The 13,888-nt window shown below is 40.5% G+C and overlaps 1 protein-coding gene across 1 annotated transcript; it reads left to right on the top strand.

The window, feature by feature from the left end:
• Nucleotides 1–99: 99 nt before the first annotated feature.
• LOC143280572 (ATP synthase mitochondrial F1 complex assembly factor 1-like) lies at nucleotides 100–10,044 on the top strand. Its single transcript, XM_076585270.1, has 10 exons — nucleotides 100–159; nucleotides 1,560–1,852; nucleotides 2,379–2,541; nucleotides 3,072–3,134; nucleotides 3,514–3,564; nucleotides 4,133–4,180; nucleotides 6,291–6,386; nucleotides 7,139–7,205; nucleotides 8,516–8,556; nucleotides 9,319–10,044. The coding sequence occupies exons 2-10, from the start codon at nucleotides 1,581–1,583 to the stop codon at nucleotides 9,511–9,513; spliced, it is 996 nt and encodes a 331-aa protein (XP_076441385.1). The 5' UTR covers nucleotides 100–159; nucleotides 1,560–1,580; the 3' UTR covers nucleotides 9,514–10,044.
• Nucleotides 10,045–13,888: the final 3,844 nt, after the last annotated feature.

Here is a 13,888-nt window from a genome sequence, read left to right as displayed (position 1 = left end):
TGACTTTGTGGCACATCAGTTCTGTTCATTGCTGACGCGCTCATCGGCAACAGCTGTTCAATCAAAGGGAAAGAATCCTCACGAGAAAAATATATCTTTACGCCTGAGTTAAACGCCCTTCTTTGATATGGCAGCGCCCTTGGAATTGGGAGAGGACAGGTAAACTTTGTGTGCATTGTGTTCAACAAGTAATTGGAACAATATATATTTTGACTTAATGGACAGGATTATATGGGTGTGAGCTTTGTACATTTTATGTATAGTTACAAACATCAATCAAGAGAACACACGGAACAGAAAGATTGATCGTAGTTCGTCTGCTGAACGTGTCCGCTCCGCGTTGTGAGCACAGCACACTACCCCATGTGCCGATGTGGCGGAATCGTCCGTTTTCAGAGCTATGCAAACACATCGTCACTCAGTAGGATACAAAAGTCGGTTAACATGATAATTCTTGCAACTGGAACCAGAACATGTGAGTGCTGGTTTGACAGTGACAGGTGTGTGTGTGTGTGTGTGTGTGTGTGTGTGTGACTGTGTGTGTGTGTGTGTGTGTGCGCGTGTGCGCGCGCGCGCGTGTGTGTGTGAGTGAGTGTGTGTGCGTGTGTGTGTGTGTGTGTGTGTGTGTGTGTGTGTGTGTGTGTGAGCACACCCAGATGTGCGTGCTTGTTTGAGCATGCCCGCATGTGTGTGTGTGTGTGTGTGCGCGCGCGCGCATGTGTGTGTATCTGTGTCTGTGTCAGTGTGTGTCTCTGTGTGTGTGAAAGTTTATCAATAGGGAAAGTGAAAAAGACTTCTGAAGACTTTTCAGTGGATTATTTGTACCCATCCCTGGTCCATTTAAATCATACACACTACCAAAAAAACAGGTTCCTAAATACCATTTCTGTAAACTGAGAAAATATGTGCCATAATAATCACAAGAAAATCATGAATGGTGCTTTTTCTGAGAGAGAAAAACAACACAACATCGTAACCTCAGTGACTTATAAAATACATTAAAATCAATACCTGTGTGCACACACTCAAACAAGACCCTTCACTCATTGAAGATGAAGTATTTATTGATGTTATAAATATAATTCTCTGTGGCATCCTATTTTTATCATGAAAGAAGTAAATCCCATGGAGCAAACTAAGGTGTACAATATACAGGAGAGAAAAAAAATTGAGGAACATTTGGACACATGCATTGAGACACATACCTACCAACAAATAGTAATGGTTGTGCATAAAAAAGCCAAAAACAACCCATAATTCATTATCAAATCATGATGTTCATGAACAACCATAAACAATTCACAAATATTTTAACAAGAAGTACAAACATGTGGAAAAGAGCAGTGTTTCAGATTCCTCAGCTGCAGTTATTTCCCTTTGACTGCTGGGCAGCTGATGATAAGTTTCAGAAAAGTGCTGATGCAGATCATCCCAGACCATTACAGATTTGATCTGCAATGATAACAGAAGTTTATTTGGACAGTGGAACCCATGCAGATGTATCGTTTTTTTTAGTTTGACAATGAAGCTCATGCACATGTATTTCTGTGAATAAACAGATTCTGACAAGACCGTTCTTGATGAGCGAGATGCCAGGACAACGTGAGCTGCTCAACATCTGCTTTGCCTGTCTTCGCTACAGTCGGGTGGCTCAGAGTGGCCTGCCCTTGGTGCGCCCACCCAGTGTGGGCAATGTGTTTTTGAAGGGCCGCACACAATGCAGCCAGTGCCACTTTGCTTCTTCTGAACAAGGTCCTGGTGGCAGGAAGGAAGAGGCCAAGAACGATGATGACAGCATTGTGAATAACCCCTTCTATGAAAAGTATAAACAAAAACTCCAGCATCTGGCACAGTGAGTACTTTGCATTTCATAATATTGCTATGTCACTGTCTGTTTTGTTTAGAAAAAGCCTTTTTTGTTCGTTTGTTTAGTAGTGAAAAAAAAGAGATAATTATTTTAGTTCATATGATTGTTCTTTTGTTAAGAAAAAAAGTGGGAAAAGTTTAGTTGGTGTTATTGTTGTTTTGTACAAATAACGTTTTTTTTGTTTTTTTTTTACATTGAATTAAAAAAACCCAAGCTGTCAAGATATGATTTATTGTTAATTTTGTAAGTGACTCTGTAACTGATGTAGTGGGATACTTAACTTTCACTTTTAAGACAAAGTTTCTGTGTTTTGGTGAACCTTTTCAGTTATAGATGAAAGTTTCAAAAGCTCAAATAGGTTAGCAACACCTTCCAATGTTGTGAGGGGATGGTTCTGAATTTTGGATAGCCTGGGGTGGTATTGCGACTGCTCTTTTCATCCTTTTCTGTTTTTAATTTTTGAATAGGTGTGGTGAAAGAACAATCCATGATGACTGTGATCATGCATCAGGTCAGATCCAGATGAGTTCAAGTTTCGGCTGCAACAGCTGGAGGAGGAAAAGAAGCCCAAGAGATCATCACCACCCTCAACACCAGCAGATGGGGAAGCAAAGTCGTCTGCCCCTGCCACTCCTCAACCCATTCCTCGATCAGCCAGCTACTCTCCTGCCAAGGTGCCAATAGCTGTTGTAGACAAGATGTACATGAGTTCAGGATTTCCTAATGTTCTTGAAATTATGTGATTATCCATGGGTTGGCACCATGTGTATATTTTCCATTTCCCACTTCCATGTTGTGCAGCACAGCGCAGTTACTGACATATCAGAGGAGAGGCAAAATGTTTTCAGAAAAGCATGAACAACACTGCAAGAGTTTGTATTGCTTGAGTCTGGCTAATGCCAGGATATATTATTAAATGAAGTGTAGAGTACAGCCTGGTCATGAAGGCCCAAACCTCGTGTGTGTGGCCTCCTGGCGACCTTACATTGATAGTTCAGTGTGAACTGCATGTGGCGCGACTGTGACAGACGGACCTGGATGTTGCTGTGTATGGGGTACCCAAAATGAGCGGATTGGAATTGATGGTGTGGATGATGGGTCAGTGAAAAGCTACTGAAGATTCTGTGGTTTAAAAACAAGTCCACATATGCATGGACTGAAACAAATATGCTGGGATTACAATTGTTATCTTGAACTGTTTCAGGGCTTGGACTCTCTGATGAAGTTGGAACTCATACAGGACAAGTCAGCTGAGGAAGTGGAACAGGTAAGTTGGGCGATTGTTATCATTTATTGCTGTTGTCTGTTGTTTTTAGATTTTTGTTGTTGTATGTTGTCAGCATTGATAGTAGTATGGTACTGTGCATGTGAAAAAGAGAGGGGTGGTGAGAGAGAGAGAGAGAGAGAGAGAGAGAGAGAGAGAGAGTACTTTTGAATGTCTCTGTATTATATTGTGCCTCAGTTTGTGTAATTTTTTTTCTTTTTAATTTGGACATCTTTTTTCAATGTTTTCTTCACTTTCCTTTATTATTATGACTTTTATGGAAGTTTTCAATGGTGTATGAGATATGACATACCTGAATTCAATATGCAAAAAGTTAATTGGCGAAAGTGATTAACAAGTGTGATTTTATTCTCTCTTTCAGATTTGGAAGGAGTACCATAAGACCAAAGACTGTGTGTTTGCAGTTTTACAGGTATTGTTCCACTGCCTGAATTTATCAGTGCCTCTTTTCGTTTTGTAAAACCAGAAGGGAGATGTGTGAAAACTGAAATAATGTGAAGAGGAAATATTGGAAGCATGTATGAAAAGTCATGTGAAAATATATTGGTGTCAACAACAAAATAAACAAACAAAAATTTGCTTAAACTTTTGTTTCACCTTACTGCTTTCACATCAATATTTTCTGTCTCCTCGTCTCTTCTTTGAGGTGGCTGTATTTACATTGTGTTGACATAAGTAGTTTCTCATATTTAAAAAAAAAATTATTTGTTTAGAACTTAGAGTAGTTATCAGTAGTGGCACTGATAGCAGAACTAGTGCTATTTATTATTTTTTTTTATATTATGATGCAAAACGTTCATGATGTTCAGTATAGGGAAATGATTTGTTTGAATAACACTTCTGAATGCATTTGATATTGTTATTGGAGGAAAATGTGAGAATGCAGATAAATAAAAAGGGTTTGTTTGAATGCCATGGTGTTTTGACCTTTTTTAAAAATTAAATTTAAAAAAAAAATTTAATTTTAATTTTTTTTTCAGAAAGAAGCCTTTGAAGACTTAATGTCCAAGGGTCAGTCTTGTCCAACGGTAAGTGGGTTATGGTTTGTGCACAGGAACCGCACCCATTGGTGTTGGTTTGGGTATATCTGTTGCAGGTGTTAACTACATTATGGATTCAGTGAAATGCAGTGAAAACTGTTTTTGACAACTTTTCATTACACTGACTCTGAAAATGCATTCAGAATGATAAAGTTACCATGAAGATTACCCCCTCCATTTTTGTTTTGTTTTTTTGTGTTGCTTTCCATAATGGTGTTACTTTATTCTTAAGTTCCAGACCTCACAAAGTCAGAATATGAGTTTATTGGAAGGTCTTGACAGTATCTAGATTATCATAAATGAAGATGCAGATTATTAATGACACTTGAATAGCAAACACTCCTTACAAAGATTACAGTTACTCTGTCAAGATGAAGGCGAAAGTTGATCAGAGATATCAGCAGGCAGTGCGTGAAGCAGTTCCTGTGTTAGGGAAAGTGTCTTTTTTTTTTGAGTGACGCTGTGGCAAAGACTTTACATAAAATGATAGTTCATCATTCAGATTCTGTTCATCTTGTTTCAAACACATTTAGCAGATGAACAGTAACATCTGAATGTTGTGCATCAAATCTTCTGGATAGTGTTTGTTTTGTACACCTTTTGTTTCAACTGAAAACGTTTTGCTAAGAAGGTCGTTCAGAAATCACAGGAGCAACAGACAGTAGTCTGACGGTCAATGAGGAGGAGAAAGCACTAGTGCAGACTCTGGAAGGGGTCTGATTCCTGTCCTGTGCAAACTACTACCCGCCAGTGCGGAGAAAAACGAAAGTTGCTACGGACGTAAACCTTCTGAAGTAGGTTACCTCCCCTTTGCATCCCTGACTAGCGCCCTCTTTTTCCGGCAGCCATCTTGACTCCTGCTCCTGTGCTCTGCATACGGAGTCTGTTGTATTGTATTGCATTGTATTACTCTTTGTCACAAAGGATTTTTCTGAAATTCGGTCTTCTGTCCCCAAGGATAGTGTGTCACTATAGTGCAGCACCTCCCTGTTGTTGTTGTTTTTTTGGGGGGGTGCGGTGGGTGAGGGTGTTTCGGCGTTGTTGGTTTTTTTTGGTTTTTTTGCCTGTCATTGTATTTGTTTTTCTCTGTAAGTGCATTTTTTGCAGAATGTTGCCTGGGACAACCCTTTTGTTGCTGTGGGTTCTTTTACATGTGCTAAGTGCATGCTGCACACTGGACCTTGGTTTATCATTTCATCTGAATAGCAAGTGTCCAGACCACCACTCAGTGTCTTGTGCAGGGGGAGAAACTACTGTTGAGTGGGATTCAGTCCATTGTGTTGAGACGCTCTTGCTTCCTAGGTGGATGCATTAGAACAGAATAGAATAGAATTGAATAGAATAGAATATGTCTTTATTACCAAGTGTACCGGGGTCACAAGGAATATTGGTGGGGGGGCTGAGGGGGGGATGGGGGGGGGGTACATAACAAGATACGAACATAAATCGAAAATCATACACAAACACAGATACAGTAGAAATTAGGATACATACAAGTGCACATCAATATAAAAACTTGTGCATACTCACACATGCACGCACTGCACACACACACACACACACACACACACACATACATGCACGCATACACACATACACAGAAACTCTCTCTCTCTCTCTCTCTCTCTCTCTCTCTCTCACACACACACACACGTTTGAACAGAAGCTGCATATTACATGTGGATGGGGCTGATGATGAGATCTTCAGGTAGATGGTTGTTGGTCGTTGGTTACCTCTTAGCCACTTCTCCATGAAGAGTAAAATGTTCTGCCATCTCCTTTCCAATGATCTTCAGATTTCTCCCTGTACCACACAACTAAGTTCATGTCAGTAGTATCAGTAGCTCAAGGAGGCATCACTGCATTCGGACAAATCCATATACGCTACACCAAAATGTCAGTAGTAGATGATTCAGTAGTCACCTGGCACATCATAATTATTGCACTGGGTTTTAGTTTATTTGTGACAGCGACGTTTCCTTTTTACATAATCTAAATGATCTAGTGCATGCATGAGTCATGCATTTTCTGTGTCACTGCCTGTGGGTGTTCTGTAGACATCGAAGAGTATGTGAAGCCTTGGTTCTGTTTGTTTCAGTTTATCTTCCCCTTGCCCCGGGACGATGGGCACGAGTTCATTTTGATGCAGTTTGATGGGAAGGATGTACAGTTCACTCCCCTTGCCATGTATCAGGTGATCTTTCTTCCGTCATCAGTGTTTGGTGTTAGGCTGTGTGTTGGAATTTTACTTTGTTTTGTGCGGTGAGGAACATGTTCTTCTGTCTGTGTGTGGACTTTGTTGTATTGCGCTTGCACACACATGTATGCACGCAAATGCAAACACACACACACACACACACACACTTACTTTCTCTCTGTCTCTCTGAGTACAACTCTTTTTTGGCAGTGATTGTTTATATTAATTTAATTGTTCAATATATATATATTTTTTTCTCTTTTTTACTGTCTAGCCATATCAGTCCATGTTGATATTGTTTGTTATTCCTCTGATTTTTTCACTTCCCAACAGTATTTGTATGTGCTCAGTTTGTTTTTCGCTCATACTTTTTTCCTTCAGAAAAAGTTTCTGTCTTCAGATACTGATAGCTCACACTTTTTCACCTTCCATCAGCACTTGCCTTTGCTCAGCTGTTTGTAATGCTACTCCATGCTCATACTTTTTATTTCTGACTGATATTTTCTCACATACGAATAATACCAGTCTGTATTGTTATAATACTTGTCTTTACTTAAAAAAAACCCCACCCCACCCCCCATTATTGTTATAAATTGTTAGCGTTCTGAGCCCTTGTGTTAAGGTAACTGAGTGCATTATAAATACCCATCATTATTATTGATAATAATATTATCATTAGAAGTAGTAGTGGCAGTAGTAGTACTGTTAATGTTGCTAATCATTAATATTATTATCATTAAATCACTCAGATGCTGAAGGAGAATGCCCCAGCCTGTCTGACGTTGATGCATTACACGGAACTGATGGACAGCAAAGGTGATCTCCTCACTGGTTTTTAGTTTTGGTTGTTGGGGTTTGATTATTTTTGTGTTGGTTTGTCGTTGGTAGCGTTGCTTGTCTCGTCCTCCGAAAGAAAAGATCTGAGCACTCTTCTCATGCAGTATCTCTTCATTGGCTTCCTTGTCTCACACAGAATAAAATGCAAAATCAACACTCATAAATGCCTAAATATAATCTCCCCCTTCTTATCTATGTGACTACCTGCACCTCAACACCCCATCTTGCTGTCTATGATTGGCTTCTGGCCCACTCCGTTTCTGTGTTCCCAGATTCTGCTGCCTGCTTTGTCTCTGTCTTTGGGCCTTGCATTTCGAATGATTGCCCTCTCGTTTGCTTTGTCAAATTCTTGCACTCAGTTCTTTGAAGTATGGGCTTAAAAAAAAACCCTACCTCATCCCAGAATAGCTCTTACATTCCCTCCGTCATTCAGTTCATAGTTTTCTTTGGCCTTTGATCTACATGTGAGTTTTATTCCGTACATTCAGAGTTCTACAAGTGTGTGAAAGTCATGTGTGAAAACATTGTGAGTTTTCTTCACACAAGATTAATCACTGTTTGAATACATTTTTCATTTACTCATACTATACCATGACCCACTGGTGCAGACTCCGGCAGGGGGTCTGATTCTTTGCTACAGTCATTTTAGAAAGAAAAAAAATCCTTTTATTAATTATTCATTTATTATTAAATTATTATGATGGAGATAGTAAAAAGATGAAGGAAAGTTGGTGACTGTGACAGTACTGTGGCAAAGAACTGTTGGAAGATTGGAGTTCAGATGCTCAAATTACTGGATCTCCTTGTACCGGCACACAATTTTTTTTTTATTCACTTTGGCCACTTCTGCCTTTGGCTTGCAGTTACTCTCCATTATTTTAGATACATTATGATTTATATTTGTATATATATATTTTTTACTTGTGTTTATTGTGTGTATGTTCGTGCAAAAACAGCTATGTTGAGAAGATGCAAATGGATAGTTATCCAACACTGAATCTTTCATTTTTTCATTTCAAAGCACCAAGTGAGTTCTAAGTTCTTTTAAATTATTTATTTGTTCTACATGTGTTTGTACAAAATTTGTGATTGCTTACTTCAGTTGAAATGTTTGTTTATTTGTCAAAAGAATTCATTGTTTAAACATTTGGTGTTTGGTGGCTTTCAGTGGCAGTATGTCTTGTTCTGATACAGTCTTAAAATGTTTTCTGGCTTTTAAAAAGAGACTCGATCAAGCTATAGAGTACCTGAACTTGTCTTGGATTTATAGTGATTTCTTTTTTTTTCAGGAATTGTTTTGATGTCTGGACAATACGATGATAAAGTTTTGGTAAGTTTTAGTCATGTGTTTGACAAGAGGAGTTATGAACATGTGTGTGTGTGTGTGTGTGTGTTGTGTGTGTGTGTGTGTGAGTGAGAGAGAGAGAGAGAGAGAGAGAGAGAGAAAGAAAGAGTTTTTGTATGTTATTGACCCCCGAAAATGACTGCCTATCTGGCGGGGTAAAAACAGTCACACACGTAAAAGTCCACTCATGTACATAAGAGTGAAGGAACGAAGAACAAGAAGAGAAGAAGTATGTTATTGGTTGATTTCTTGTGGCCACAGGCACTACTGATTATAAGTTACTCCAATATTTTTTTTTACACAGTGGAATAATTTGACATGTGTTATTATTTTGAAATGAACTGATCAGTTTTAATTTTAGAACATGATTTTGTAAACCAGAATGAGTATCTGTCTCTTTTCAGAGCAGATAATTTGTTCCAATATATGTATTTTTTAATATATATATTTTTGATATAGCCCTTTGTAAAGTTATCAATCATTGTATATTCTTTGTAGAATACTTTTTCAGGTTGATTTTGATTGTTCCCCACCTCGTACATACACAGGTATGCACACACCCACATACAACACAAACACACAGACACAGACACACACACACACACACTTATTGTCCTAACTGAATCATATAAACAGTTTGTGTCCCCACACACTTTTTTCCATGTAGTTTATTCGATCAGAGACAAACAAACAAACCCATAACGCACACTTGTTGATCCCGGCTTGTCCATTGTGATGATGTACCAGAAACGAGAGGATGCGGTGATGATTGTGCAAATGATGGCCATCTACTTTGGCAAGAACTCTCCCCGCTTTGACCTGGTGAAGACCTTCAACCACCAACCTGATGCCTTCGACTACAATCATCTCATTGAAGATTTCAATAATATGTACCTCGACAAGGCGCCTCTGCAGAAATCTTCCACAGAGAGCAAAGAATGATCAGAATGCATACAATCTATGAGGAACAATGACAAGAATGAAGATCATGATGCAAGTGGCATTGTTGTGGTGTGTTTGTAAGGCAGGAGTCTGTTGAAGCTGTTTCACCTCAGTCTGTGCTCACTTTCATTTACTAGAGGTGTGAAAGAAATACTTGAAGCTATAGTTTAGAAGTGTCCGCTGATAGGAAGAAAGGCAGAAAGAGAGAGAGAGAGAGAGAGAGAAAGAGAGAGAGAGAATGTGCAAGAGTGAGAAACAGAGGGAGAGAGAGACAGAGTGTGAGAAAGAGACTGTGAGAGAGTGTGGATGTGTAAAATCTTGTAGGTGTTGTGCTTATCATCCTTGGAACTGAAAAAGTAAGCTTTTACACATGACCATGATGATGTCATAATTTGAAGCCTTCTGTTTATTATAGTCAATAGTTTTCAGATTTTGATCTAGCCTGTCAACACTCATTGGATTGTGTTGTTTTTGCAGTGTGAAAGTGTTGTGCTGACATCAAAGCATGGAAATTAAAATGATGGAGAAGTTTGTGATGCTTTGTGAGGGTGTGCATTAGTTTTTTTGTTTTGTTTTTTTAATGGAACACACACACACACACACACACACACACACACACACACACACAATGTTGCAGATGTTCTTTGACTTGCACAAGTAGAAGAACATGGCTGAACGGAAATGTAACGAAAAGACGAAAAAGGAAAACCACAGCAAACCATAGAAGTAGAAAAAGAATATATCATCAAATACAAGGAGGCGTCAAAGTGTGTGGACTGATCCATACGTACACTATACCACATCTGCTTTAAAAAAAAAAGAAGGAAACAGATGCCTGATCTACGCAAAGACCCAAGGCAATTGTCAGGCCATGAGAACCTGCACTATAGCCAAGCGGTTAAAGCGTTGGACTTTCATTCTGAGGAGCCGGGGTTTGACTATCGGTAACGACACCTGGTGGATAAAGGGTGGAGAATTTTCCAAACTCCCAGGTCAACATATGTGCAGAGCTGCTTGTGCCTGAACCCCCTTCCTGTGTATTCACACGCAGAAGGTCAAATCTTCACGTTAAAGATCTTGTAATCCATTTCAGCGTTTGATGGGTTATGGAAACAAGACCATTCCCAGCATGCACACCCCCGAAAACGGAGTATGACTGTATACATGGCGGGGTAAATAAGCAAAACGGTTATACAAGTGAAATGTTACATGTCTATCCGAGTGTGTATGTGTTCATGCCTGAAATCTGAATGACATGGGAAATGAATGATGAACACCCAATGGCAGCTGTCAGTCAGCTCTACCCAGGTAGGCAACCTGTTGTGCAAATGACCCCGTGTTTGTAAAGTGCTGAGAGCTTGGTCTCCAATTGAGGATAGGCGCTGTATAAGTATCCATGTCATTCATTCAATCAAGAAATAGCCAGAAATGATGATGTAAAAACAAATGGGATAGAAGACGACGTGAATGACGAGATGACAAAAAGAAACTGAGAATGAAAAGAAAACGCCGGAGACGGAGAATCATGATAGGAAGAAGATGGTAAGATAAAGAAGGATAACATTAGAACACATAATTTTGTACAGTCACACAAAAATAATTCACGATCTTAAGACTCCTTGAATGTAACAATGGTGCAAATCACAATCGGAGTTGTGTTGAATGGTGTGTTGAACCATAGTTCGTGATGAAACGCACTGTTAAAACAATGACTTGTCCAAGTGGTTCATTTATTTATTTGCATTAGTTTACTTCATAATATTCTGTTTCTATGTCATGTAGTTTTCAGTTTTGTCCATGTTTTCGTTCTTCCTCTCTCTCTCTCTCCCCCCCCCCCCGCCCCCTCACCCCCTCCTGCCCCCCATGTTTGATATATTTTAATGTCATTATGGAGAGGGCGAGAGAGAGAGAGAGAGAGAGAGAGAGAGAGATTCGTCTAACTTGTCCTTTCCTATTGCTCAATGTATGAACCTATATCAATTCGTATAGTGTTGTTAAAAATTGTTTTTAAAAATATTGTATTTTATCACTCTTTTAACACAACAGATTTCACTGTGTGAAATTCGGGCTGCTCTCCACAGGGAGAGTGCGTCGCTACACTGAGAGCTGAGTATTTTTTCTGTCTGCAAGTTTAATTTGTTTCGGATTTTTCTACAGAATTTTGCCAGGGACAACCCTTTCGTTGCCGTGGGTTCTTTTACGTGCACTAAGTGCAATGCTGCACACGGAACCTCGGTTTATCATCTCAACCGAATGACTGGCGTCCAGACCACCAAGGTTTAGTGGAGAGAGAGAAAATACTAGCGACTGTGGGATTTGAACCAGTGTGCTCAGATTCTCTCGCTTCCAAGGCAGACGTGTTACCACAAGGCCAACACAACAAACAAACAACAGAGGCAACATTTTCATAATTGTTGTGTTTCAAAGATCAAGAAACTTCAGATCCAGCGAACACTTTGCTTGGTTGAACAATATACCCACGAGCCAGGATATGCAGAAAATGTCATTGGTGACTCGTTATTTGTTAGTTTACATTTTGAAACTCACAGGTGATTTTCAAGGCTGAATTCATGACATGAATATTAGTGTTAAAGACGGGTATTTTTTTCGCAACTTAGGGTGTGCAGTTTCTGTACTGGTTGAGCGAGTCAGGCTGGGGGGCGGGGGGTGGGGGTGGGGACCATAAAATAGGTGAGACCGTCACCCGAGAGAGTGCGTCCACGGTCTGGTCGGTCCATTTAAAACCGAGGCTTGAACCCCCACCCCCCTCAAACCTCCATGTCACCCCTCCCCTCGTCCCCCACTCCACCCCCCTCCCTCTCCTCCTTCCCAACTGGAGCAAGCCAATAGATCGACACGGTCCCCTGGACGTTCACTTCAAAAACGAGACAGGATTTGAACAGTCATCAATCATGACCTGCTCAAAAGGCCAGCTAAATTTTCTCCAAGGCTACTGCACACACACGTTCGTGATGAAATTAAACTGACCATCATGCGATTCTATCAGCTATAAGGAAGAGAGAGAGCGGGGGAGAGGTGGGGGTTCGGGGGTGGGATGGAGGATGAGAGAGACGAGAGGAGAGGTCACTAAGATGATGAATTGGTGACAAGGGAAGTGACCATGTTTAGGTTAAAAACATTTCCCTCCCTTAGGCACCCTGACCCATAATTTATCGACGTCACGGCCGCGACGCGTTAAAATCGCCATAAATCAACCAGAACCAGATTGTCGAGTGGATTAAAACGCCGAGGGGGAGGGGGGTGGGGGGATATTTAAAATATTAATTATTAAACTACTGTGCACCGACATTTTTTGACAAAGGGAAACAAGTATCACTGGAAGAATAAACCATTCGATCGCGTTATACTGACATTTTTCTGTAATGAATAAGGAGGAGCAAACACTAATATATTTCATCTTCTTTTATTTATGGGAAAACAAATATTACAAAAGAGGAAAAAAAAAGACTTGACCATGCATTCATCTGTTAGGCATATCACAACCACCACCAGCCACTATCAAATAATTTTCATGACCAAAAACATCGCAGAAGCATAATTGCCCTCATCTCTCGTACTGTTTATTTCTTCAATAAAGGCAATTGATGAACTTGGGTCACGTGAAGAAATATTCTGGGAATCATAAAGTGATCTAACCCTCCACGAAGAAACATGAAATCAGCATGGTGAGTAAAAAAGCCAACCTTGTCGTGATCACTTATCTGTTATCATTCAACCAAGCCAGGTCATGTTTTTGGTAAAGAGAAATATTAAATTATTGATGTTTGGTTTCCATTCCTTGGAGGCCATCCAGCTACTTCCCCCCTCCCTCTCCAGGCTCCTCCACCACACCAAAATAGGTCTACGTCCTTGTCCAAGTTACAGCCAGACTGGTCATCACCAATTCCTTTCTGCCCCCTTCTCCCTTTCACCCCAGCCCCCCCCCCCCCTTCTTCCCCCCTCCACCCCCACTACAAACCCCAATTTCAGACCCCACAGAAGACGTCATCCGGCTTCATATTCCATCTTGAGGCAAAACTACCAAACCCTCATCTCACGTTTTTCTTCCACCACCCACCCTCTGGACGTCGAACCTCACAAGATCTGGACATGTAACATGTAACCTGCAATGTACGGTGTGACTGTTGTTGTGCCCAGAGCGGTGGTGTAGCAGCAGTGTACAAGCGATGAAGTGAGATCATTGGACACCGGCTTGCCCATCCCGTGATGACTTGCCTCCCCGCGTCACTTCCGCCATCCCCACTACTCCGATCCCTGTTATGACGAAACAGGAAGTCAGTCGTTGAGGCCGGCGGACAAATTCAAATCCGGTGTCCTCGGTCAAGCTATGAGCTGGACCCGTGGACATGTCGGG

This window comes from Babylonia areolata, chromosome 3 (genome assembly GCF_041734735.1).
Source record: "Babylonia areolata isolate BAREFJ2019XMU chromosome 3, ASM4173473v1, whole genome shotgun sequence".
Classification (NCBI taxonomy): Eukaryota; Metazoa; Mollusca; class Gastropoda; order Neogastropoda; family Buccinidae; genus Babylonia; species Babylonia areolata.
This window is presented reverse-complemented; position numbering and strand designations above follow the sequence as displayed.

Excerpts from the sequence above, each read along its gene's own strand:
- LOC143280572 (XM_076585270.1), top strand. The coding sequence starts at position 1,581 with ATGAGCGAGATGCCAGGACAACGTGAGCTGCTCAACATCTGCTTTGCC. Across the intron at positions 4,181-6,290 it reads AGGGTCAGTCTTGTCCAACG|TTTATCTTCCCCTTGCCCCG; the intron begins GTAAGTGGGTTA and ends TGTTTGTTTCAG. Across the intron at positions 8,557-9,318 it reads AATACGATGATAAAGTTTTG|AAACGAGAGGATGCGGTGAT; the intron begins GTAAGTTTTAGT and ends ATGATGTACCAG.